Source organism: Acinonyx jubatus, chromosome B1 (genome assembly GCF_027475565.1).
Source record: "Acinonyx jubatus isolate Ajub_Pintada_27869175 chromosome B1, VMU_Ajub_asm_v1.0, whole genome shotgun sequence".
NCBI classification, from domain to species: Eukaryota; Metazoa; Chordata; class Mammalia; order Carnivora; family Felidae; genus Acinonyx; species Acinonyx jubatus.
The window spans coordinates 34451583-34476489 of NC_069382.1; the positions used below are offsets into that span (position 1 = coordinate 34451583).

The 24907-nt window shown below is 53.5% G+C and overlaps 3 protein-coding genes across 9 annotated transcripts in view; 1 reads left to right on the forward strand and 2 right to left on the reverse strand.

Moving 5' to 3' along the window:
- BIN3 (bridging integrator 3) overlaps nucleotides 1-3602 on the forward strand; it is a 42312-nt gene extending 38710 nt beyond the window's left edge. Inside the window, exon 9 of the mRNA XM_015079225.3 lies at nucleotides 2720-3602. Within this exon, the coding sequence (XP_014934711.1) occupies nucleotides 2720-2866 (147 nt within the window). The 3' untranslated portion in view covers nucleotides 2867-3602. The remainder of the gene's footprint in view (nucleotides 1-2719) is intronic.
- A 277-nt stretch (nucleotides 3603-3879) lies between these two features.
- CCAR2 (cell cycle and apoptosis regulator 2) lies at nucleotides 3880-18362 on the reverse strand. Of its 4 annotated transcripts, none has more exons than XM_027077409.2 (21): nucleotides 18192-18362; nucleotides 17220-17314; nucleotides 16850-16941; nucleotides 16330-16421; nucleotides 16011-16125; nucleotides 15711-15840; nucleotides 15433-15529; nucleotides 11342-11461; nucleotides 9352-9574; nucleotides 9151-9264; nucleotides 8622-8785; nucleotides 7998-8169; nucleotides 7680-7910; nucleotides 7349-7570; nucleotides 6602-6746; nucleotides 6400-6479; nucleotides 5893-6039; nucleotides 5605-5716; nucleotides 5318-5506; nucleotides 4961-5166; nucleotides 3880-4699 (listed from the first exon to the last, which is right to left on the reverse strand). In XM_027077409.2, the coding sequence occupies exons 2-21, from the start codon at nucleotides 17275-17277 to the stop codon at nucleotides 4655-4657; spliced, it is 2754 nt and encodes a 917-aa protein (XP_026933210.1). In that variant the 5' UTR covers nucleotides 17278-17314; nucleotides 18192-18362; the 3' UTR covers nucleotides 3880-4654. The 4 variants fall into 4 exon arrangements, with proteins under 4 accessions (XP_026933210.1, XP_053072400.1, XP_014934706.1 ...); XM_053216425.1 differs by having other exon boundaries at nucleotides 6400-6482; nucleotides 17220-17313; nucleotides 18190-18361; XM_015079220.3 differs by lacking the exon at nucleotides 18192-18362 and adding an exon at nucleotides 17623-17757 and having other exon boundaries at nucleotides 6400-6482.
- A 973-nt stretch (nucleotides 18363-19335) lies between these two features.
- Nucleotides 19336-24596, reverse strand: CB1H8orf58 (chromosome B1 C8orf58 homolog). 4 transcript variants are annotated; one of them, XM_027077413.2, is made up of 7 exons: nucleotides 23845-24590; nucleotides 22180-22691; nucleotides 21656-21820; nucleotides 21412-21547; nucleotides 21170-21282; nucleotides 20846-20952; nucleotides 19336-20279 (listed from the first exon to the last, which is right to left on the reverse strand). In XM_027077413.2, the coding sequence occupies exons 1-7, from the start codon at nucleotides 23891-23893 to the stop codon at nucleotides 20168-20170; spliced, it is 1194 nt and encodes a 397-aa protein (XP_026933214.1). In that variant the 5' UTR covers nucleotides 23894-24590; the 3' UTR covers nucleotides 19336-20167. The 4 variants fall into 4 exon arrangements, with proteins under 4 accessions (XP_026933214.1, XP_026933218.1, XP_053072404.1 ...); XM_027077417.2 differs by having other exon boundaries at nucleotides 20846-20928; nucleotides 23845-24587; XM_053216429.1 differs by lacking the exon at nucleotides 21656-21820 and having other exon boundaries at nucleotides 23845-24596.
- Between the last annotated feature and the right edge of the window lie 311 nt (nucleotides 24597-24907).

Consider the following 24907-nt stretch of genomic DNA (forward strand, 5'->3'; position numbering starts at 1 on the left):
CTAACGGACGGCGAATGCTTGCTCCCCTGGGAGATGGTCCTGGGCTTTGTAGACACCCTCGCGCCCGTCCCCGCTTCCCAACTGGGAGGGTGGCTTAGCCGTTCTCCGCCAAGTCAGCAGTGCCGCCACCCTGCCCCCGGCACCGCGTCTGCGTCTGACTCTGAGCATTTGCTGGACTTACCGCCTGGGCTCCTCCGTTGCTGTTTGGTGAATCACAGTCCCAGGATGAGACCCCTTTTTGTTGAATGGCTTTTCCCTCAAGTTCTCTCTCTCCTCTCATTGTACCACCAGTGGCAAGAAGAGAGCCGCTCTGTCAACACCTCACTTTGACGGGCAGGTTCTTCTTGCCTGGTGTGCTCAGGTCCGGCACAGAGGCCTGCAGGGCAAAGGCCCACACCCCTGCTTCCCCACTCTAGTTGCTCCTCCTCGCTAGGCAGGAGACCACAGGCTCTCTTGACTTCTAGCAACCCTTGGAGGGTTCCCTACATCCTGGGGAGGGCCATGCTCAAGGCCTCTGCCTGGGTGCCAGGCCACAGGGCACCTTCCAGTGGAAAGGCAGGCCGGCCTCTGGCCAGGTGTGCATGGAGGTGCCCGGGGTAGCACCGGGGCTGGGCAGCTGGAGGGTGGGAAGCAGGCTAAGACCTCCCACCACTCGAGGGTTTGAAGACACAATGTCCAGCTGCATGTAGCTCCTGCGTAGCAACCCCACCCCCACCCCCGGCCCCCAGCCCCAGCCATTCTTCAAACCGTTCGCAGGGATTGTTCTCCCCATTGTAAAAGAGAGGAGGTTAAGGTGCCAAACCAAGAGGTCTCTGCCATGTGGGGCCCCCGCATCAGCCTCCTGCAGGCACTCAGCATCCTGCCACCTTTCCCACCGTACCCCAGCCGGTGACAAAGCTAAAGACTCGGCCCCCTCCTGCCCACTTCGGTGCTTGGCCTGGGTGTCTCGCGCCCTCTAGTGGACACACTCACTCCTTGCAGTCAACAAGGTGACGAAGCTGAAAGGCCTCAGGGCACCCAAGGAAAAGCCCGATCCTTACCTGCCCAGCCTATCAGCCTTTGGAGAACACCAAAACCCATGGGGCTGCACGCCTGTGCTCAGAACCCCGAGCAGGGTTGATGTTGCAGCTGGAACTTAGTGACCATGTTTTTGGCCGCTAGGGAGAAATGAGGCAGAGCACCAACATGCACAAGTGAAGGGGGGCGGGGGGGGGGGGGTGAGTTTCCACACCTGCCTCCAGAGCATTCTCCTGGAGACGAGGACTTCCTTCCAGAGGCTCAGCCTAGGCTGTGGAGGAGTGTGTTTAAGGAGACCTGTGCTTTCCCTCCCTGTGCCACCACCACCCCTGCTCCCGGCCCCCTGCATGCTACCCTGCCCCCTCCATTCTGTTGCTCACTGGAGGAAGCTCCAGGGTGCCCAGACCTGAGGTTAGGGGCTAGGGATGCCCCGTAACCAGGCAGCGGGGTGGATAGGGACTGTTCACTGCCTCCTCAGCACCAGCCTCCCCCTCCCGAGGCTGTCGCTGCCATTAGTCACTGGAGAAGTGAGCATTCCTAGTGACTCAGCCTGCGCAGTGCGGCTCTGGGGCGGGGAGTGGGGGTAGGGCAGGCCATCCCCTGCCCTCTCCCGGCCCTGGTCTACGCCCCGTCCCCTCAGGGGACAGCAGCATTTGGAGACCCTCATTTAGCTCCCCTCAGCCCAGTGGAAATCTAGATGTGGGGGTATGAGAGACCCCTCCTCAGAAGCAGCTGAGCCACGGCCCTGCCACCAAACCTGCCACTCGGCCTGGCCTTCCCAGTGACAGCACTCCCCTGTCTAGAGTGGAAGCAGTGTCTGAATAGAGTTTTGAATAGTGTGGATCACTTTCACGGAAGTGTTTGCCTTTGGTCATGGAGGTGGAGACGAGGCAGTGGCCCCTGTTCTGAGCAGCCCTCAGCCATCGGAGAGTTGCTGAGGGGTCTCCCCTGTCCTCAGCACACCCCCACCCCACTGCCACAGGCCTCTCCCATCAGCCCCGAGAGCCTACACACATAGGGACACGGAAACAAGCTGGTCTGCGAACCCTGCTTTCCAGCCAAACAGCCAAAGCGTGATTAATGGGACTGGGACAGGTTGGGAAGGAACACGCGGCTGGGGGGGGGGGGGGGGGGGGGGTGTCACCTTTCTCACCTTTACCTCTAAGACTCTCAGGGTTCTGGGGTCCAGCCATGCCCCTTCCCCATGGACAAAGGTCTAGCTTCTTGAAGCACCTCGGGTCAGTGCCTGACTCCCTGGCTTCCCCAGGACTCGAGGAGGGTCCTGCCAGTGCCCTCAGCCAGCCTCAGGCTGCACTGTCCTATATCTCTCGGCACAGGCCCCAACGCCCCTCAGCTGCCTGGAGGGTTCCAAAGTCAGAACCCCCGCCTCCATCCATCTCACCAAGGCCCCCTTGCCCCCCCCTCCTCTGCCATCCTGGCAGCAGCAGTGGACGTTCCTGAAGGGCTGGGGTCTGTGGCTTCAGTTTCCCTACTTGCCCTGCAGTTTCAGGAGATGGGCTGAGAGGAAGGGCAGTGATGGAGGGAAGAGTGGAAGCCAGCCCCCTCCACCCAGCCTGAGCGCTCTGCTTAAGAGAACAAGCAGCATGTGGGCCTCTGGGACGCGCCCAGGGGGTGCAATGCTGAGGGGGCTTTGTACCCCAGGAGCCCAGCACCTGCCAACCTCCTCCATCCCTGCCTCCAGGTTGGGTACTACTCTGAAATGCAGAAGATCTTCGGAGACCTGACCCAGCAGCTCGACCAGCCTGGCCACACTGATGAGCAGCGGGAGAGGGAGAATGAGGCCAGACTGAGTGAGCTCAGAGCCCTCTCCATTGTGGCTGATGACTGAGTCCCTGCCACCGTTTCAGACTCCTGGGATACAAGTCAACCTTTCTGGTCTTAGCCCTTGTTAAGCTTAGGCTCAGGCGACAGCCAGCAAAAGGCTCTCCCCCAAGAGAAGTATGGGGACAGCAGTGGCCCCTGTTCTACCTCACGAGACCTCTGCAGTGAGCCTGGCACCAGGAGCCCCAGGCAGGGTGCTGCCCCCCCACCCATAGCAAGAACCCAGACAGGTAAGCAGCACAGAAAAACTCCAAGGGCTTTGTTTCCAAAAGAACCGTCCAAAGGGCAGCCTGGCCTAGGACCTGAGCAAGCTTCCAGCCTTCAAAGGCACAGACTCTGTCCGCTCACCTGAGGTCTTAGCCTTGCCTGCACGGTCGTGATCTCACCTACCTCCAAAGAAAGACCCATCCTTGGGAGTCCACCCACCCTCGTTGCCGTTCCCCTTCAGACTCTTCTTTTCTGGGAGAGGCCCAAGACACTGCCTCTCCTCTAGCCCAGACTCCCAGCATGATAAAATCTGGTTTCACCCACTTCTATCCCTTAGGTCAAGTGCAGAGAAGAACCCCAAGCCTTGTAGGTTCCCTAGGAAACCAGACTCAGCTCATGTAAATAGGCTGTCAACCACACAAAATGTCACAGCCTGATTCACAGGCCTCAAAGCAATAACAGTGGGTTTGTCTCACCTGAATATTTGGAAATTTTATTTTTTCAAGTAAAGTTTTCAATAAAATTGCCAGCTGTTACTGTGCTGTAACTGAGGAGAGAAGAGAGCCACCCCAGGTTTGTGTCAGGGTGGTGCTGCCCTCTGCTGAGCTGACAGCACCCCTGTGGCAGTGTCTCTTGACCAGCAGGGGGCAGGACCCAGAGCACCCTGGGGTTCGTCTTCCTGCCACCCGGCCCCACCTTCTGGAGATGCTGCACCCTCCATCCAGCAGAGGCTAGGCTGAGGACTAGAAGGAAGGGGGCAGCACAGGGAGACCTAGAAGAGGAAGAAGGTAAGAGCTATGGAGGACACCTAGCTTGTTTTTGACTTTGGTTTATTTAAAAAACAAAAAGCCAAAAAAAAAAAAAAAAAAACCAACTTTATATACAAAGTCAAACTGAAACCACGGATTATGGAAAGAGGCGAGACTTCTGGGGAACAGGGAAAAAGGCTGGGCCAGAGCCAATACCACATTCTGAACACGGGGAGGTGCTGGTTTCTTCTGGCCAAGTCCAGGGTGGCTGGAGCACAGTGCTCTCTGGCAGACACAGCCCGACACCAAGAGTTCGCCAGCACAGACTCCATTTCTGCGATGGCCAAGGAAGACCCTTCCCCTAGGAACCTGCTCCTGTACCTGGCAGGACTTGTGCCATCCAGAGGAAGGGCTCTTACCCCCTGCCAGAGTCCACGTCTGTTTCCTCAGTTTATTGGCATCAGACCTTATGACATACTCAAAAGCCTTTTCCTCCCCTGTCTTATTCTAAACTGGAAGAGGACAGGAGAAAAGTCAGCACAAGACTAAAGGGCCCCAGGAAAAATCCCAAGGTGGAGGGCAAAATGACATTCGAGGGGTGCAGAAGGTGTTGGATTTAGTTGTTAAGTGGAACCGGGGTTCCTCACGCATCCGTCCCACATAGCACAGACCCCACCCTGATGGCCTGAGCTCCTCTACGGAGGCTGAGCATAGGGGTCAGCCACCCCTGCCTGTGGCTCCCAGGTCCTGCTCCAGCTTCTTTCTGGAACCAAAAGGGCTCGAACGTCAGCAGGCTCCATCGCTGACCTCACGGGAGGACAGCTCCTGCACCAGGCCCCTCAGTTGTTAGGTGCCGGCTCCTCCTTCTCTACCCAGCTGTCCGCCTAGAACGAGAATCAGGACTCAGGACTCAAGAGAGAGGGCCAAGATGGGAGGACAGCAGCACTTCCTCCCGGGAGACCAGGCTGCAGCTGCTACCAACCGATACCCCAAGAAACCAGTAGGTGGAGAAGGCGAGGCGAGGCAAAGCCCCGCAAGGGCAGGAGGACCGACGTGCTGGCTGGCTGTCACCTGTCACCCCAACCAAGCCTCCCGAATGACGAATGACGAATGACTGTCGGCCGGCTCTGCCCTTAGAGGCTCACCTTTTCCACCATCCGCTGCATCTCCAGCTGCAGGGGGGTCAGGCGCCTCCGGAACTCCTGGAGCAGTCGCTGCAGCTGGTTCTTCTGCCGCTCGGCCGTCCGCGCCGTCTCCTCGGCCTCGGCCAGCCGGCTCCGCAGCTCCTGCATTTCCGCCGCCAGTGTCTTGTTGGTTACTTCAGTGGCTGAGAAGCGGTTATGGCTCTCCTCTGGGGGGGAACGGCAGAAAGACCGCTGCTAAGCTAAGCACTGCCGCACAGGGCAACAGGCCCGAAGCGTAAGGAGGGACCCCTCTTAATCTCCACACCCACGGCTGCACATCCTATGCGTGCCGGGTCCCTGCGGCTTCGGGCCACTCACCCAGCTTCAGCTCCAGTGTGTGAATCTTGTTCTCCAGGTAGAGCCGTCCACTGTCCTGCTGCTCCGCGCGCTGCAACAGGTTCCCCACATTGATCAGGCTGCCGTTGTGGGACACCAGGCCTTTGTGTTCCGTGGGGGTGGCGCCCGGCTTTGCGCTTTTCCCAGAAGGAGGTAGCAGATCCAGGTTTCCTAGAAGGGGCCGAGAAAGAGATAGAAGGAAGCGTTCTCAGGAGAAAGCAGCGTGCCCTGCCCATCCTCCACAGAAGGCTACAGGCACCAGGACGCACCAAAGAGCACCTCCTCAGGAAGCCCACCGTCTGTGCCCTCCTGGCGGCTGTACTGAAGGCTCCGGTACTGGCAAATGTTCTGGGTCACCACCCTGCTGACCAGCTGTTTGGCCTGCAGAAGACATACGCCCCAGACACCCACTGATGAGAAGACGCGAGCCCTTGCCCCCATGGTATGCAAGCGCCTAGAACTAGAGCTCTCTGAGCCACCCACAGGAGTCCAGTGTCTGCATGTAACGTTAGGGGAAGCCGTCTTGGAAAGGGCGGAGAGGATGTGAGAGAAGGCACCTGCTCTGCACTGAGCCGGAGCCCAAGGGTAAGCAGGATCCTCTCCAAGTCCCGCCGGTGCAAGTAGCCACACCAGTTGGCGTCAAAGAAGACAAAAGCAAGGAGACAGTCCAAAGGGAGCACGGCAGAGGGGTCCAGCTCCTTGGGCTGCAAGAGAAACGAGGATGGACAAGATTTACAAAGAGTTCTTTCAGCGGCTAAAGCGCCTAGGACGTAGCTGACCTAATGACACCGGGGCACCCTTCTGCCTGGAGACAGGCCCCCAGGCCACTTTTACACACAGAGGAAGTGAGTGCGCTCCTAGATCAGATACCTCACTCAGATTCACCCAGATGGAGATACTGAAGTGCCCTCAATCCTATGAACACCCCACTCCATGAACCAAGAACCACATTCTGGTTTTTGTCAACCGGAATCAAATGGTAAAAGTTTCCCTCTCCCAGGAATGAGTCAGAGACCTCGCTAATAAGCCTCACGGACTCTTGGGGGATGGAAGAGAGGTCTCACCATGTCCTGAAGAGAAGAGAACTCCATCTCCGATTGGTTTGAGGCAACTGACCGGACCTCAGAATCCTCCAGCTTGGCTCCTGCTGCAGAAAGCCTGAGATAAGCTTGGAGCAGGGACCACACGGGCCCAAATCCCACAGCCGTAACAGGAGAGCAGTCCAGCCACAGAGCCAGGAGGCCACTGTGTGGTGCCCGCACGTACCGAACTCCTCCTCTCCGTCGTCCCTCAGGAGCAGTAGTTCCGGATCAAGCGCCATCTCACAGAGGTCCTCAGATGCCTCACCCCGGGGTTTCTCTTCTTCCTCTCCCCCAGAAGATGGAGGTTTGGGCAAAAGCCCATCCTCCTTCTAGAAACAGACCCGGACGAGAACGGTCATCTCTAACTGCTAACAATTAGAACAGCCAACAGTTGAGCATCAACCGTGTTCAGGCACCGTGGTAAGGGGTTTGTACACACGCTCCCATTTACTGCACTTCATTACGTGGGGTTCAGAGCACACCAGGGCGGCTCCAGGGCACCCGGAGTTTTCTTTGGGAGTCAGTCACGGTCCCGTAAGAAATTATATGTGTACTTGATGGCATCAGGCAAGAAACAGACCTATGTGCTTTAGAAAGGGCTAAGAAGATGCGGCGCTCTAGTTAACCATCAAGCAGCCCAAACACCCGTCCTCCCCACAGCATTAGTAACCGAGGCTTCTGTGCCACCCTGGCAGGTCAACCACGCCGCCAGGCCCGCCTCCCCTCTCCTCAGCACACCACCTCCTAGCTGCACAGCCAGGTGGGAGAGCGAGGTGCCCTGCTCCCGAGGACGTGCCAGGTGGCAAGGCACACACGGGCAGCGAGAGGAGCGGTGAGAGGAGCCCCGTGAGGCCCCCCCAGCAGCGCCTGGTATGGCGCAGCACTACTGTGTGCAGCCCCAGTGCCCGTGCAGGGCAGCAGAGGTACTCACCGGTGGGGCGTCTGACTCGGCAGCTGTGCCCTCACTCTGTACCTCATCCTTGGACTCCTTGGCAGCCTCTTCCTTGACTGCTTCTTCTTCCTTAGCTGCCTCCTCTTTCTCAGGTTCAGGTGGGGCCACAACCTTTTCAGGAAGGCTCAGCAGCATCTTATAAATCCTATAGCCAAAATCCCTCTGCAGCATCTCCAGAAACAGTTCAGCCAACACCATCACCTGGTAGGAGAGTCAGCAGAGGTCCACAAGCATCAGGAAAAGGGGAATGTTCAAGCCCTGCCGTCCCAGATACCCTACTGCACAGCACCCCCCAGACTCCTACACTTACTTCAAAAGAGATCCTTTCTTTTGGCCTCCGGTCCTCCACAATACTGTGGAGGGACAGGTTTACACAGCCAGGGCGTGCCATGACAGCAGGTTCTAGAGGGGGTGGAGGGGCCTCTGGGAGATCGGTGTCCACTTCCTGCTGTGCGGTGGCCTCTGGGTTCTCTGCATTCTGTTTAGAGGCGTCTGCTGCTTGCTCTGATACATCAGCTGCCTGTTCCGTTGGCTCTGCTTCCTGTGACAAAAGCCAAGAGCGGTGACCACCTGGGCCCAGGGGTCAGGGCATCTACTCTGCCCCCTTATTTGTAAGGCTCAGTCTTACCACGGACACCTCTTGGGGTGGGGGAGCTGCCTCTGCAGCTTTCTGCTGGCACAGGGCCTCCCACTCTTCCAAAGTAGGCATGATGGTCCAGACGTCTGGCAGGTACACCATCACAGTCTGGAGCCGCCTCGGTGGGCCCGGCTGCAGGTACTGAAACTCAGCAAAGCGCCACCTGCTCACAGCAAAAGGAAGAAGGAAGAACTGACCCATGACCTTCACAAGCAAGTGCTTCAGTCAACACTTAATGAGCACATACTGCATACGAAGCTTTGAAAATACAAAAACAAGAGAGACCAAGTCTTCAAGAAATGGTTCATCAATGGAGAGACTTGCAAATAAGGAGACAATTACTATCCAAGGTGCTACAAGCAACAAGGACCGCTAATATGGCGGAGGGATCACATCTGACGAGCCTTGGAGGGTCAGCTGGCCCTCAACACACATACACATTCCTAGTCATGCTCATGACCAAGGCGACCGTCACTGAGGGCCAGAGGGAGGAATGAGGTAGGACTAGGACACAGAAGACAGCTAACAGGTCAGAAAGGCACAGGAACTTGACCTCCTGAACAGTCTCCCTAATACAGAGGGCCAGCCACAGACAAGCCCAGGGCAGCCACTCACCACTTTGTGCAGGTGCTCAAGTCAATGCCGGTCTGGGCTTGCGCACAGCGGATAGCGGTGCGGACTAGCACCTGCGGGTCACCCTTGGGGTCGAGGCCATCCAGAGAGGGAGACCATTCACCCCCAACCAGCACCGCCTCTTCTTCTTTCCGGCCCAGCAAAAACTGCAAAAATGGATCCGAGATTAAAAACACAAAACAAAAACAAAAACCCAATTACCTGGATCTCCCGTGAGGCAGCCTACATCCCTGAGAGTGAAAGCAGCAGGATGTGGTGAAGAATCCCCCACACAGGGTGGGAAGCAGGGAGGGGTGGATCTCTCTACCCATGAATGTGAACCAGCCATGTAACTTTTTCTGACAAGAAGATCCTGAGCCATACGGTCCTGGTGAAGTGAGTGGTAGTGGTATTTCAGTTCTGAGACTGCTGGTTTCTACAAGTTCACGAATAGAAGCCAAGCTGCCAAAAACCTGACAGGGCCTGGACATTATCAATGACCGCATCCTGCCTCACGGACACCAGCTCTTACCTTAATCTGCTTCAAAGGATGTTCTGGTGTCTCCCTTGGCTCAGCCATGTCATCCACAAAGAGCATGCAACAACGATACAATTCCTCCAGTCCCGGGGAAGAGAGCAGCAGTACCTGTGCAGGGGCGGCGTGAAGGACACACTCGAGAGCTTTCTCAGCCTCCGACAGTGGGATAAAGCGGCAGGACCTCAGCCCACTTACCTTGGAACTATAAGCGGGATCGCTGTCTGCAGGGATGGGCTCAGCACCAGTGTCTGGAGCTGGCTCCTTCTCAGAAGATACCTGGATACGGCTTGGATGATGGAGGGAAAAGGGCTGGCTCAGAGGAAAGGCTGACAGCCAGCTCAGACACACAGCCAGAAAATCTGAGGGAACCAGGAGGCTGCGGTAGCGGCGCTGGAGTTCTAAGAAGTCACAGGTGGGGCTGCAGGAAGAAAGCAAAGATCCAGACTGGGCAAGGCTAAATTATTTTTAAAAATGGAACCATATCATGAGTTTAGGCCCCACGTCAGGCTCCATGCTGACAGTGTGGAGCCTGCTTAGGATTCTCTCTCTCCCTCTGCACCTCTCCTGCTCTCTTTCAGAATAAATAAATAAACCAAAAAAATAAACAATAAAAAATGGAACTATAAAAGACTTGGAGGGGAAAGGGCAAAATATTTTCTAACCTGGGAAAGAAGACGTCTCTGAAAAGAAAAAGATGGAGATTTGACCACTAAAATGCTTCAACCTCTAATTGCAAAATAAAGTCGAACTGGAGAAGAAAAAACAGAAAAACATTTACAATCCACGACAGCTAAGGCTCAACCGTCTTGATATGAGGAGCCCACAAATGACTAACAGAAAGTTGACAAGTCTGAGAAAACTGACATCAACAGATACTTAACAGAAAAAGAAAAGAGACTTAACAGCCTGTGAAAACATGCTCTATCTCACTTAAAATTAAAGAAATGCAAATCAGAGGATCACTTTTCACCTATGAGACTGACAAAGATCCAAACGTTTGACAAGGTACACCGGCTGCAGCAGGAGGAAACAAGTACCTCATGCCCCACTGGCGAGAACGTAGATCGACACAGCCTCTTGGACAGAACTGGCAATATATGTCCAAGTTTAAAATCAGACCTTTGAGCCAGCTACTCCAGTTCTAGGAACTGATCTCAACAGAATACTTGTGCCTGTTCACACAGATGTTTGTACAAGAATGTTTACTACAACAATGTTTAGGATAATTAAAAAGTGAAAATGGAGAACTGGCTAAATAAAGTGTCTGTCCATTCAGTGGAGTATTGTGTAGTTGCTGAAAAGAATGCAACCCCAACCTAATAAATGTTAACATGGAAGAAATTCCAAGATGTATTAAGTGAAAAAGCAAAATACCAAACAGTACATACAAGAAGCTTCTATATACATTCAAAAAGACACATTGTGTGTGGCAAATTGTTCGCAGTCACATTTGGACTGATGTGAGGAGGCTCTACATGCAGCCCTGATGCAGGGCTGATGCAGGGACCACACTGTCTTGTGAGGCAGGTGGCTCAGCATGGAGCACAGGAGAGGTCCTGCCTGGCCCCGTGGACAGGAAGCGGTGATGCCAGGTAGAGCAGGAACAGCCCTCTTTTCCTTCCACCTTGAGCAGTAGCCAGGAGGCCACCACCCCACCTCAGCTCGGGCTTAAGTGAACTTTGCTACTGGGGCAGTGGCTGGAGCCCTGACTCTCCACTGCTGGATGGAATCTGGAATCGCTCATCTACCTCTCTCAGTGAGTTGCTAAGTGAGATAGGTAGGCTTGCAGGCCAGAGTCCTCATACACCGTACAGCACTTGAAAAAGGATTGAGAGGTTCCCTGGAAAACGAGTCCCAGGGCTCTTACGATCTGTAGTTTCCACTTGAATTAGAACTAGTACTGGGTACCCGAATTTGAATTGGTAAGCCTTAACGATAACCTGGCAGAAGTATTTCTGGTGATCAAATCACAGAAGTTCTATCAGGGAACCCATGTAAGTGGTGCTACGCTGGTCCAAATTTGAGACTTAGAAATTAAAAAACTGTCACATTAAAAAAACAAACAAAAAGGTCCCAAGCACATGACCCCATATACACACAGTCTCTTGCATAGACTGTATTTCATTTACACAAGAAGCTGTTACCAGCTGTGAGCCTCAGCCCCCACCCCAGCCTTGCCACTCACCTGTCCACAGTATAGGGAGTGAGATGGACCCGGTAAGGAGGCAGGTCATGCCGTGGTTTCTTAGCACCCCAAGGCTCTCCACCAGCCCGCTGTTTGCGTTTCTTGGAGTCATAGTCATCGCTGGAAGTTGGCCCGTCACCGGAAGGAAGAAACCACACTGTTACATTAAGATTCAATACACTGGCCTGACAAGGAAACAGTCTGAATCCCCAACATCAAGGAAATGGATAAAGAAGCCATGCCAACAGCCCTATGACACATAGCTATAAAGTTATTAAAATGAGTATTTAAATATTTCTAATAGCAGAAAACCACCCATGATAAGCAAAGACTAGTACACAGTAATATGTATACAGTAGTGCCTCAACTGTGCAAAATAACCTTTTAAAAACTGAAAAGAAATAAAGTATTGGGGCACCTGGCTGGCTCAGTCCATGGAGCATATGACTCTTGATCTCAGTGTTGTAAGTTTAAGCCCCACATTGGATATAGAGATTACTTAAAAAAAAAAAAAAAAATCTTAAAAAAAAAAAGTATTAATGATGAATGCCTCTGGTAAAACTTGTAATTTTATTTTTTATATTTTCTGAACTTTAAAAATTACAGTGAACATATAATTTTTTGAAACAAGCAAAGATTTTAACTGATTTCTAACATGAGACACATATATGCTACCATGCAAAGGGTTCTATAAAGCAAGTTTTATTAAGAGACCATTCTCGTAACAAACCCTTAACAATACACGTTAAAGTCAGAAAAACACTCAAACCCTTTGGTCCAGTAATTCCACTCTTGAAAATTTATCCCAAAGAAGTTAATTCAAAAGAAAAACAGAGGTTATAAACAGTGGAAAAAATTCAAACCAAGAATAAGAAAACCATATTCACATCCAGCAACACCTGAACTTTTATAGTAAATAAATACAATAATCATACAGCCGTTAAAACAATCGTGAGGATTAAACTGCAATATGGAAAAAAATGTTTAATCACCTTAATCATAATGTATAAAAATAATTTGGACTCTAGGGCACCTGATTGGCTCAGTTGGTTAAGCATCCAACTCTTGATTTCGGCTCAGGTCATATCATGGTTGCAAGACCAAGACCTGAATGGGGCTCTGCACTGACAGCATGGAGCCTGCTTGGGATTCTCTCTCTCTCTCTGTCTGCCCCGCCCCCACACTCACGCATGTGCGCTTACTCGCGCTCTCAAAAAAAATACTTAAAAGATAGTAATGTGGACTCTAAAATTAAAACTTTTTAATTTTTTAATTAGAGTCATAAAAAGTATGTTTCTCTATAAAGACCAGAAAAGGACATAGGGAAAAAAGCAGCCGTAAATAATTTCTCTTTTCAAAATTATTTTCTAAAGGTGTTTAAGAATGGTTATTACCTTTAAAGGGAAAGAGGAAATGACTCATTTTTATATTATTTTGGCTTTATATAATAGCATGTACTACTTTATACACTTCTATGATATAATACTTATTATACTATCACTACATTATGGATTCAATAAATAAAAATAGAAGAGGGGTGCCTGGGTGGTTCAGTTGGTTAAGCATCTGACTCTTGATTTTGGCTCAGGTAGTGATCTCATGGTTGTGAGATCTGGCTCCTGCTTAAGATTCTCTTTCCTCTGCCCCTCCCCACCTCTAAAAAAAATAGAAGAGAAAAACCTTTAGACCATTAAAAAAAAATGCCAGTTTGATGAGGAGAAAACAAACTCCTGTGTCTCTAGAGAAGTAAAGTCAACTGTCAGGTCTTCCTGCCCAGGTAACTGGGCTGCCTGCAGTCTATTTGCCAGAAGGCCTCTGCTCTTCCCCTCAGACCTGTCTGCATTGTTTCCCTTGTCATTACGGCCCTGAGCATCTAAGTTCATTACATTTAACACAGAGGGTTTTTTTCTTTTCTCTATCTGCCTGGCTCATTTCCCTGCTCATTAGCATCTCCATCCAAAAGCTGCCTTCTAATCTCGCCTTTACAGAATGTCAGCTTCCACATTTCTAACACAGTAATTCTGACAGCTCTCTCCAGCTCACCCATGACTGGAGTGAACTCTTTGGGAAATGCTGTCCACCCCTAGTGAAACCGGACGTCCCACTGAATCCTGGAATCAATGGCCAGTTTTCTCTCCTTACTGTGAATCGTCAGGAACACACTGGAAAGCAGTACCAGTGAGAGACATCTCTGTAACCTCAGCAGGATACTGAGATGGCATATCCCGCTGGACACACCTGTCCAAAAAACCTCAGAAGTTCAGTACTGGCAGTCCAACGGAGACACTGTTACCTCCATCCCAGAACCTGAAATTTAAAATAAAACTTGGCTTCCAGCCAAAATGCTAACACAGCCTGACTCCTTTGTAAACTGCTGTTGTCCCAGAGTGACCGAACTCCTACTGCCCCCTTTCCTACTTTGCAAATTCTCTGCACTGACTAATGGTGTATCTCCCTGCCAGTGGTAATGTCTCCTTTCTCTAGAAACCATAACACAGAAGCATTATGGCAAAAGTAATACCAACAGGCCTTACACAGGGCTTAGCATGTCCAGGATAATCAAATGCATATGACTGTACAGAAAGACTGAATTTGAACCTAAAGCAAAAAGTCAATAGCAGCCATTGATTTCCACCCAAGCTACATTATCCCTGAGGGCACTTGCTGGGATTTGGTAATAAAGCCTTTAATAAACTCACAGAATGTGACAGGTAGAAACTCCTTGGAAACTGAAGACCAGGAAAATGCACAGGGACAAGGAAGGGGTGCAGGTGTATGCAAAATATATACCAGTCACTTGAGAACAGGACAAAGTGTTTCATGTAGTGGGGACATGGTGGAGAACAATCCTAGATCTACAAGAGAACCATCCTCCTCCTCCTAGTTAGAAATCATAATGACCTAGCCCAAGGGAACACCACTAGCTTCAGCAGACTATGCCCTCTGCCTAAACTTTTTCCCTGAGTTATTCCACGCTCCTTTTAAGAGTTCACATTGGAGTTCATTCTCAGCCCTCGTCATGTAATAATCTACTGGCATCTGGAGATCTTCCTCATCAGTAGAGTTCTCATTTCAAAAAAGAACCTGAATATGAGAGACCTTTCTGGAGTGACGGAAATGTTTTATATCTTAACTGGGGTGAGGGTTGCATGGGATTTCCCATTTGTCAAAACTGGTTGAGATTTGTGCATTTCAACCTATATAAAATTTGCCATAAAACATTTTTTTAATTAAAAAAAGGTAGAAGGCAGGGAATAGATGGACGTACAGATGAAAAAGAATGGAAAATATTGATACTTGTTGAGGCTGGACGGTGGGTATATGAGGGTTCACCATCTTTCTGTTTGTTTTACCTATATTTACAATTTTCCATAATAAAAAATTAAAATGAGGACCAACAGAAGAACTAAAACCAGTCTTAAGCAAACCAGTCCAGAGCTTAACTCTTAAGGATAAAAGCGAAACCTTTTAGAGAGAGAGTAAGGCGGGATAAGGACACAGGAGCTAGAGGGAATAGGCAGCATGCTCTCGCAGTCCCTGTAGCTCACGGATGACAGAAGATGGCCTAGGACACCTCCAAAGTCCCAGAGTCACTATGCCGGCTGCAGAGGGGCCATGAATCTATCGGCATGTTCAAGGCACAGGCCTGGGCTTGAGGGCAGAGTGCGACATACACATTCTAACACTACACTGATGTGTACCATATATAAACAAACACGTTTTATATCAGCAAATAAAACCTACACTACGATGTTATGTTTTTTGGACAATTATCATTTTCTTGATAGTTTTGATTTTCTGACACCTCAATCTTAAGGACTAAAAATAAAAGAGAAAATTATGTATTTTAAAAATTCAATATGGTATTTTGAAAGCTGAACTACATCAAATCCCTGCTTGCTGAACCAGTTTATATAGTTCTAATATTTGCATATACATCTCAATGCATCAGCCTGTTTCAGGGTAAAGGGCCTAGCTAGAAAGAGAAATCTAGCTGCAGAAAGAGAATGTTAGCGTCAACAGGTGGCAAAGAAAGAGACACTGTTCCTAGGGGCAGATAAAATATCTTCCCTGCTTAATCATTCTCTTACCTTCGGCCCTGATCCAATCGTCCATGAGGGCCCCGAGCAGGAAATCTGTTCAGGTGGCTCAGATGAAGTGTGTGGGATGTTTGGAAGAGACTCAGAGCTGCAGAGAAGAAATGGTTGGTGACTCAAAAACCCTAAATATCTGCCCAACTTCCCTGTCCCTTTCTTCCAGTGACAGAAGTACCCACTTCCATTCTGAGAGCAAACCTGAGAGTTACAGGCCCATTCAACCAGAGTACCCTATAAAGCCAAATCCCAACATCCATGCCACTGGTACGCACGCTTCTGAGGAAAGAGCGGGGGAATCCGGTGAGGCTGGAAGATCAGCTGGGGCTGAGCTCCCAGAATCCCTTGCTTCTGGCCCAGGGCTGCCACATGTAGAAGGGGAGGTGCTGGGGATTTCAGCAGGGGCTGCAAAACAATAACCAGGAAAGTCAGGGCATCCCATGGTTGATCTGCTCACCACCTTGGAAAAATGCAGCCCCACCTCTTGACAAAAGTAAGGTTCTCGCCCAGCTTTCAGGGCACAGGGGCTTCCCTCCCTCCCCTTTCCAACGCACATGCCGAGGAAAGATGGATACCTGGTTGGAGAGCGTTTGCACCTTGACAGCATTCCAGGGCACTGCCTGGCCTGGGTTGTATGCAGCCTTCACCAGCACCTTCTCACCCAGCTGGGGCAGCCGGCCCTTCACCACACTGCCAGCACACAAGCCAGGAGACCCAGTCAGGAGAGAGACCCTGGCCAAGCCACCTTGACTGCCCCTATGAGGCCCTTCCCATCAAGACTTCTCACACCTTGCATAAAAACAGCAAAGCAATGGCTTCAGAGGGGTCCCACCAGCATGGTGACAGAACTGAACTGAATAAGCATTTCCAGAAGGGGACTAACCTCAAGCCTACCTTAGCTGAAAAAAGACCTCTTCATCCACCACCCCAAAGTAGTCATGCAAGCTGGTAACAATGCCAGTGAAGACCCGCTGCTTCTCCCCACCCTGTAAGAGAATAGTGCAGTTTGAAAGTCATAGAGAGCATCTGTCCACACTCTGCCATTAGCATCTCCTCTCCAGCCAAACCGCACCGGGCCCAGCAGAGTATTGCATCAAGGTTCGCATGAAGGAGGCACGCGTGTGCAATAGTTATAATCTACTGTGGAGAAATGGGGGGAGATCACGCTGATTCTAAGGTCACCAGCTGCTTCTAGGATTTCCAGTTTTCTAATTCCCAGAAGCAGCCTAAAGATCTCCCTAGAGCCAGGACTTCGGACTCCCCAGTCAGAGGTGTCTAGTCACCTCCATCCTGGCTCAGGCCGGGAGTGTCAGGAAGGACGAACATAGCAATGCAAGAATGAAAGCACCAGGCACCCGTGCATGCTGTAGTAGTCTTGAGTGCTGAAACTCACTAGAAAAAATGCCCAACCTACCTGAAGGTGCCTGGCATTTTGGGACAGGTCTGTGGCCACAGGAGGAGTGAGCAAACCAGGAGGAGGACCCAGAAGAGATGTTGAAGCTGCGCCTATGTGGACAGAGAAGCAACCTCCAGGAAGTGCGCCTACCATTTTGAGCACTGGAGTCAGCTCAAAGATACGGGAGGCCCAAAGAGCAAAGTGGCTCTAACCAACTCCTCCACAGGGTTTCACTGGCCACCACTGAGCTCATCTCCTAGTTTCCTATGAAACGCTGGCAACCAATCACACTCCACCAAGGAAACCCCAAAAGCCACATTTTAAAAGACTATCTCCAAAGCACGAACTACTACCCAGTTTGAAGCCGAGCAGGAATAAAGGTGATCACCTGAGAAGTTGCGTCCCCCTGGAAGCGGGTTGATCCGCTGGCGCTTAAACTGGGACATTGGGAATGCTGTCCTCTTTCAGAGTCTTAGAAAAAACCTTTAATTGAAAAAGCAGTGTTAACAGCTTAGAGGGAAATTTTCCACCGAGCCCTCCCCCCGCCCCCCACAAAAGTACTGAGATCTTAATAAAGGTGAGGTGGGTACTGAAAATGAATGGAGATGGAGAGAACATAAAGAGGGGCAGGAAATGAAAAAATTACATTGTTCCAGTTTGCCTTCACAATAACTTAGTGGTGGGTGATACTGTCAAGCTATCTGAAAGAAAAGGAAACTGAAGCTCAAAGAGATTAAGAGACTTGCCCAGGGCCACACAGAACCAGTTGGTGACAAAACTGAGACTCGCACCCAGGTCGCCAACAACTTAACGCTCCTCTCACTATGCCACACCACCCGCAGATGCTTGGGGAGAGTGGGGGGATTGGAAAGAGCCCCAGTGACATTTATTCATTCAAATACATCCGCCAAAATGCTCCACGCAAGGCCGGAAAAATGGAGGAGGCTGGTGCTGGAGAGAAGGTGTGGGCCCTCTCCCCGGAAGCCCGGCCCGTTGTTCCCCGGACGGGCTGGTAGGAAGGTAGCCCTGTGGCTCGGCCGAACGCGAATCCGGCAGCGCGCCCGCCCGCGCTCCTGCTCCCGTGCTCCCTGGGCCTCCGCTCCCGCCTCAGCAGCCGCCGGCACCGGGCCTCCCGGGCCGGGCCGCGGCGGGGCCACCGTGGGAGGACGAAGGCGCGCGGTTTCTCCTCCTCCCGCCCGCCCCCAGGGCCGAGGCCGTTGCCAGGGAGACGGGACTTGCAGTCCGAAGGGGGGCTCGGCCCCTTCCGCGCCCCGTACATCTTTGCTGCCCGGCCCTCGCAGCCCCTCGGCCGGGGGAGGGGCGAAGGGGCAGAGGGGCGGCGGGGGCCCCCCCAACCCACCTGCGGGCCAGGGCCGCGACACCGGGGGGACAAAGACACCCGGAACCACCACAGCCGCTGCTGCCGCCACCACCGGAAGCGCCTCTCCGGAAGCGCGACCACTGGTCGGAAGCTACCACTCTCCCGGATATGGTCCCTCCCTCCTCTCCACCGACTTCTCCCTTCCCCCACGCCGGCCTGCCATCCCGCTCCAACTGTGGAACGGAACTGCACCTTCCCCGATCGGATGCGCGTGAGGAAGCTGGGCCTCCGCGGTGTCCTCGCTTAAGTGTCCCATTAGAAAAGCAGGCTTTAGAGCATTGGTTCCTTGTCCAAAGACAGCAGGAGCTGGACCCCCAAGTGGAAGAGAGCACCTACCACCCCACATCTGGCCTCATTCTGGCAGACCCCAGGGCTGCAGCCGCCAGAGAACCAGCCCCTCCTGAGTAAAGGAGGAGAGTGCCTGATCAGTGTCATTTCTAGGAGACGCCAGGTTTAAGCCAGTGACCTTATCCCTGTCCTTCCCTAGCCCTGTCCTTCCATTGATAACACACACACACACACACACCCTCCTCTCCTGCCCTCTGAATATCTACAGGAGACTAAACTTTTGCCCTTTCTCAATTAGCAAACATATAGGAACCTGCCAGACTGTAGTAAATAAACTACCACAACATTTTGGTAGACATTTATAATGTTCTCAGAAAGATTTCCTTTAGGAGTGCCTGGGTGTCTCAGTCAGTTAAGCATCCGACTCTTGATCAGGTCATGGTTTCTTGGTTTGTGGGCTGGAGCCCCACGTCAGGCTCTGCTTGGGATTCTCTCTCTCCTCTCTCTCTTTCTCTGCCCCTCACCCTGCGTGCACGTGCACTCTTGCACTCTCTCAGAGAGTTTCTTTAAAAAAAAAAAAAAAAAAGGAAATATTTCCTTTAGTCCTCCCAAGGCTGGAAGATTAGGTCAGGAATTAGTGCCCTAATTCCCAGGAAACCTGAGACTTCAGTAAAGTGACCTGCTCTAAGTCTTGCTGCTAATCACTGGCCGTTTTAGTCTCCATTAGCAACCCCAGTCCTCCCTTATCCTCTGGCCTTCCCATCATCCCTCCAGCTTGGCCTTCTTCCAACACCCATACCCTCCCCCTTCCTGTTCACAAAGCACTCTGAGACAGTTTCATCTCGTTTTATCTTCATTAATAAGACTGTGAGGTAGGTAGGGCAGGTATCATTAGACCATTTGGGAGATTAAGTAGGAAGCTATGAGTCTAGAGTCAAAAGCTAGAATGAGTCTCTGGTTTCAACTCTGATGTGTTAAGGTTATTAGGGACCAAAGCAGCTAAAGGCAGACCTTGAAGATTACTCTGCTATTCTCCATGTTGTCCCTGACCTTTCTATTCCAGGTTCAGTCTTCAGGGACTCTGCTCCACAGGCAAGACTCAATGCAGAGGAACCCAAGATAGCACCCTTCTCTGTCTTAGGGCTGCCCACGAGGGTGTGAGGAGGAAAGCAAGATTCCAAATCAGTAACTGCCCACTGAGGAATGAAGGTGGCCATCCTTTACCTCACCCAGACAAACCCTTTGAATGCATGATTCAGAAGACATGGTTGGATCCAGCCAGTTCACAACAGTGACAGACGTGCAGAGATACACGTATCACTTTGCATAAATACACATCTGCGACATGCTAGGCCCCAATAGATCACCAGGCCAAACATGCTCCATGGACTCCTGATAAATAAGTTAGTTCACATTGTCTAGGCCCAGGGATTTCTGGCAACCAGCAAGGCGCCCAGGGGCTGCCACACCCTGGGGCCACTCAGGGAACCAGGGCTCCTCTGCCAGGCTGCCCAGAGGAGAAAGGTCCAGCCTTCTCCTCAGAGAGAAGGGTGAGCATCAGCAGCTTTTCCTGGCAGTGCCCAGAAACAGTAACAGGGCAAAGGGCGAGGAAGATGACTGCACTGCACACCCCTCCACCCAAGGTCATGTCCCTGCGCCAGGAATTCTCAGCATACAGAAAGGTTTTTGGCTCGTTGCTTCTTAACCACAAATGATGGCATAAAGGTCTTCCGGAGGGGCTGGAATGGAGGTCTTTCAGGGACACCCCTTGACTCAATCCTGTGAAAAAGGAAAGGAAGCATTAGGCTAGGAGGAGGAAACAAGGTAACAATGGCCCCAGAGTTGATGGAGCATTGCTTATCTGCCGTGGGGAGCCTGGGGATGTTGACGTAGTGCTTCTTATCGCCACAGAATTATTCAGCATTATCCCCCATCATCTCCTGTGGGATCCTCTGTGTCCCAACCTTGCTCTCCCAGCAAATCCGGGAGCTGGCCTAAGGTTCAGCTGTGAGGGGTGAAGGCTTTTGCTGGGCTTGCATGAGGGAGACTCCCCATATGCTGGTCCTGGCTCTGTCACTGACTTGCATGCATGTAGATTCAGAAAGCGACTTCCTTCCCCAGCCCAGTCCCCATCCTCTTCATCTGTAAATGGGACACTTTAACTACTTTGTTTCTTCCACCACCCTCGCCAAGACTATCTACACCTCTCAGATTTCAAAGGGACAAAAAAACAAAAAAACAAAAAAACAAAAAAAAAAAAACCCACAACTGGCACTACAGTCTCAGCTTCTGGCTTCATCAGGCTCCTTCCTTTGCCCTAACCTGGGCTGGGCCGCAGGACTCACCTTGGGGCAGGGCCATCAGGAGGGGCAGAGGACTCAGAGTGTTTCGAGCTTCTCCAACGGATCCGGTTGAGCAGGACCTTGACCTTGTTCCAGTGGGAGAGATCCCGCTGAGCAGAGCGTGAGGGGATCACCACAGAGTTCCTCCCCACAACATACCCCTGCCTGAGCTCCCAGAGATAGCAGTCGCCACAGCCAGGACTGCTCCAATCAGGAATTCTGTCATTTTCCCAGAGTTTCTGGCCTTCAGGGTATCTACAAACCCAACCACCCCCTACCCCCGACTCCATCCTGTATCACCTGCCTCCACACATACCCATCACCTACCTTGTGTCCCTGGGAGGATGGAAAGATATGAGCTGGCTCTGCTGAAGCCTCTAAAAGCCTGGGAGGGTTGGCACCGGGAACCCCTACCTTTAGGGGTGAAGCTGTGTTGGCCCCTTCAGAAAGAAAATCCCATTACCCAGGGCCAGAAACAGGAAGCCACCCATCGAAACCAGGACTGAGGAGGTCCGGGGTGGGGGGCCCTGGGTTGGCAAGACACACAGGGAAACACAATTGCAGCTCACCTGTCTCCTGGGTCTGGCTGAGCAGTTCCTGTACCTCACCGCCTGGGGCACAAGAAGGTGGAGGCGAAGGGTCCAGGGCTGGTGGCGGTGGCCGCTGCTGCTGCTCCCCCCACTCCCCCTCCACCGCTTCAGGATCCTGTACACAGGAGAGACGGGTACTCAAGACCTGACTAGATGGCTGAGCCTGTTCTGAAGGCAGCCCTGCTCGCAGGGCTCCCAGCCCTCCTCTGCCTCCCCCACTCACCTGCCCGACCTGCAGCTCGCTCGCCCCTGGGGGCCTCTGGGTCTGCAGCTGCAAGTAGAGCTGCTGGAGCCTTGCCATTTGCTCCAGCACTAGGCACAGGTGTTCCAGATAGCGGAGACCCTGCCCTGGGAGACAGGCCCAGGCCTTAGGCCCCAGGCCCCCCACCTGTGGGACAGAGTGAGGTAAGGAAGACTTCTGAACTCAACCAGACTCCCATCCTAGGCAGTCAGCAGATGGGAACAGAGGGGCCAGGGAGAGGAGGCACACACCCCTAGCTGGCTTCCCAGTGCCCGGCCAGGCATGCTGCCAGGCCGTCCCCCATACTGCTCACCTCCACACAGCTGGGAGTGGGCTGAGGCAACAAGCCGAGACACAACCCATCAATTAGAGGCAAGGAATGCCCCACCCCAAGAGAGCTCCAAGGAGAAGAAGTCAGGGAGGACCCACCAGCCAGCAACCCACCCCTCCATGTAAAAAGACCGTTTCCACTGCACTCTTCACCCAGCCTGAGAGTTGACACTCACCACCTCTGCTCCTTCCAGACCTGCCTCTAGGTCAGTTTCTGCCTCAGTGGCCTCCTGTTCCCCTGCTCCAAAAGGGGGCATTTCACATTCAGGCTTGATAGGTGGCTTCAGGGAGTAGTGGTGTTGTGACATGCCGACAGGGGAAGTCGGGAGCTGGCGGGACCGCTCCAGCACCTGCTCCAGCTTACGGTTGGCCAGGAGCCGGCTCAGGTGGGCAGGAGGCTCCATGGCAGCAAGGGCCCGGGGATCAGGGCTCCCTGTGGGCTCAAAGTCCAGAGAGTCCTGAGGAAGACCTGGTGAGGTGGCCAGGGGGCTGTCCCCAACCACCATCTCCACTCCAGAGTCCCGAGAAGCCAGTTTGAGAAGTGGCTCCTGCCTCCTGACACCTCTCAGCTGGCCATCCCCTTTCCAGGAGTCCAGGGAGCAACCTTGAACAGCGTCCCCGATCCTTCGGTAGGTACTGCTGACTCCGGGTACTACACAGCTGCGTGCCAGGTCCTCGCCAACCCCATCTGCAAGGACAGTGAGTATCAGGCTGGGCAGGCTGCCCTGAATGCCCCCAGCATTCCTGGAAGCTGGCAAAATTCCCAGGGGAGGAGTGTCCTGGGCCAGAGGTGAAGGGAGGGGCCGGGACTGGACAGCCACGGCCCCGCCCAGATATCTCCCCATCCCTGGCTGGAGAAGGTAGGACAAGATCCCTTCACAAATAGTCTTTGTTAAGGATCACAGACCCAGGATATGGGCAAAGCCTTGCAGGTCCTATTTATCAACTCCTTATATGGCCACCCTCCTTTGAGGGAGTAGCTGCTTTCTTCCGGGGAGCCCTTGTGCTCTGGAGCCTAGGGTCAGCCTAAGACCTCCAGGTCATGAATGGGGAGCCCCAGTCTCTTCAACTGCTCCCCACCGGGCAGCATGGCTACGACCTCCACCCCCACCCTCCAGCTTTCAGAGAGACGGGAAAGGGCACAAAGCAGGAAGCCTGGGGTCCAAACTAGCATCAGGATGCAAGATGAAGTCTCTCCTGGAGCTCCTGGGGGAGAGTAATAAAATAACAACAGCTATAACCATTGCGGGCTTCTGTTCTTTTAAATGGGAAATAGTGAAGATTTTGCGGAGAGTTGGGGGGAAAAAAACACACCCAACTGGAATTAGGAGGGGGTAGGAGGAGAAGCAGAGGCAGGGGTTACCCACGCGCTGGGTCCCCAACTGTGATAATGATGCACAAACTACAGCTGGAGAGGATGGAGGGCCGCCCACGTCTCACCGCCGGCCACGCAGGAGAGCTGGGTGCCAGGCCAGGCCCCTCTGGCCAAGGAGGTCAGCCAGGAAGTCAACCTCGGGAACGGGTCCGCCGCCGCCGCTGGGGGGGACTTTCGGACCTGCCGGCCGGGGCAAGGGCTGGGCGGAGAAGGATCCAGATGGGGAATTAGAGGGAAGTGGAGCCCGAAGGGAGTGGGATGGAAGGTGGTGGCTGATTTAACGCCCAAACCCAGAGAGTCTCCAGAGTGCGAGGCGCCATCACTCAGCCCGTCCGAAGGGAGGCGGCGAGGACGGGCGCCTCCAGCGGGGTGTGCGGGCTGGGACAGGGGACACAGACCGGGGCCCGGGCGCGGGAGTCGGCTCCAGAGCAGGAGGCCCGGGCCAGCCTGGGGGTGGGCGACTCACCCCGGCCGCCGAGCGGCTCCACGGCGAAGACGCGCCGCCGGCCCAGCATGGCCCAGTTCCCGGCCCCGACGCGGCGCCCCGGCCGCGGCCGCTGCAGCCGCCCCGCGATCCCGGCCCACGTCCCCCAGCCGCTGTCGGGCGGGTGGCTTCGCACGCGCGTCCGGCCCCGGCTGGGCGCGGCCCCCGGACACTCCCCGCGGGGGCGAGGGGAAGGGGCGGGCAGGGGGGAGGGGCGCGCAGGTGTGCGGGCGGCTGGGGGTGGGCGCGCCGAGTGGGGCCGTGGGGGGCAGGGGCGGGGGCTGGGAGCCGGGTGGCGCCGAGCGCACGGGGGAGCCGGGAAAAGGCCTGGGTCCCCGGTCCTTCGGGCCCCGGGCAGTCCCACGCTCCCGCCCCTGGCCGGGGAACGGAAGCCCCCGCCTGGGGACGCTGTCTGGCTCGAGGTGCGGGGTTACCGGGCACACCCCACCCGCGGTTCACATGCTGGTCTGTCTTCCTGCCGCCGAAACGAAGCTGGGAATGGGGGTGGAGGGTCGGTAGGGACTGGACAGCCGCGCGGAAGGAAATGGAGTCCCACGTGCTGGCTGCACGCTTGTCCCTGCACTCCCTGCTGTGTGCCTGGGGCACGTCACTCAGCCACTCGGAAACCTGACGCGATAGAAGGGGGAAATGATTCCTGTCCACGTGGAAATCCTTTCCAACAACTGCAGAGCGCCTTGTTACTAGATCTGATCCCCTCCTCGTCCCGTACCTCTCCCGCACCCGAGCACCCTAAAGCTGGGGCCTGGGGGGGCGGGGGGGGACTTCACGATCTAGGGAAGTGAGCCAGGCGAACAGGGAAGCAGCCTGAAGGCGGTGGAAGTGTGAATACTTCCCTGTCCCCCAACCCCAACCCTCTTTTGGCCCTTGGGATGCCACCAGCCCCCACCCTTAAAGGGTCCCAGCCTGCTTTCAAGCTGGTAGCCTAGGGAGCTGCCGAAGGTGACACGGCCTGGTGACCAGAGGGCTGCTGGCCTCTAAGAAAACCTCATCCTCCTGAGGAAGGGGACAGGGCTGGAAAAATCCC

What these genes read in the sequence shown, in the direction of transcription:
- CCAR2 (XM_053216425.1), bottom strand. Translation starts at nt 17,277, where the DNA reads ATGTCCCAGTTTAAGCGCCAGCGGATCAACCCGCTTCCAGGGGGACGC. An exon ending in CCGAGTCAGACGCCCCACCG is followed by an intron (nt 6,747 to 7,348) that starts GTGAGTACCTCT and finishes GTCTGTTTCTAG; the next exon opens with AAGGAGGATGGGCTTTTGCC. An exon ending in CGACGGAGAGGAGGAGTTCG is followed by an intron (nt 6,483 to 6,601) that starts GTACGTGCGGGC and finishes GGCTTTCTGCAG; the next exon opens with CAGGAGCCAAGCTGGAGGAT.
- CB1H8orf58 (XM_015079223.3), bottom strand. Translation starts at nt 22,848, where the DNA reads ATGGGGAGATATCTGGGCGGGGCCGTGGCTGTCCAGTCCCGGCCCCTC. An exon ending in GCGAGCTGCAGGTCGGGCAG is followed by an intron (nt 21,548 to 21,655) that starts GTGAGTGGGGGA and finishes TCCTGTGTACAG; the next exon opens with GATCCTGAAGCGGTGGAGGG. An exon ending in CATCCTCCCAGGGACACAAG is followed by an intron (nt 20,953 to 21,169) that starts GTAGGTGATGGG and finishes CGCTCTGCTCAG; the next exon opens with CGGGATCTCTCCCACTGGAA.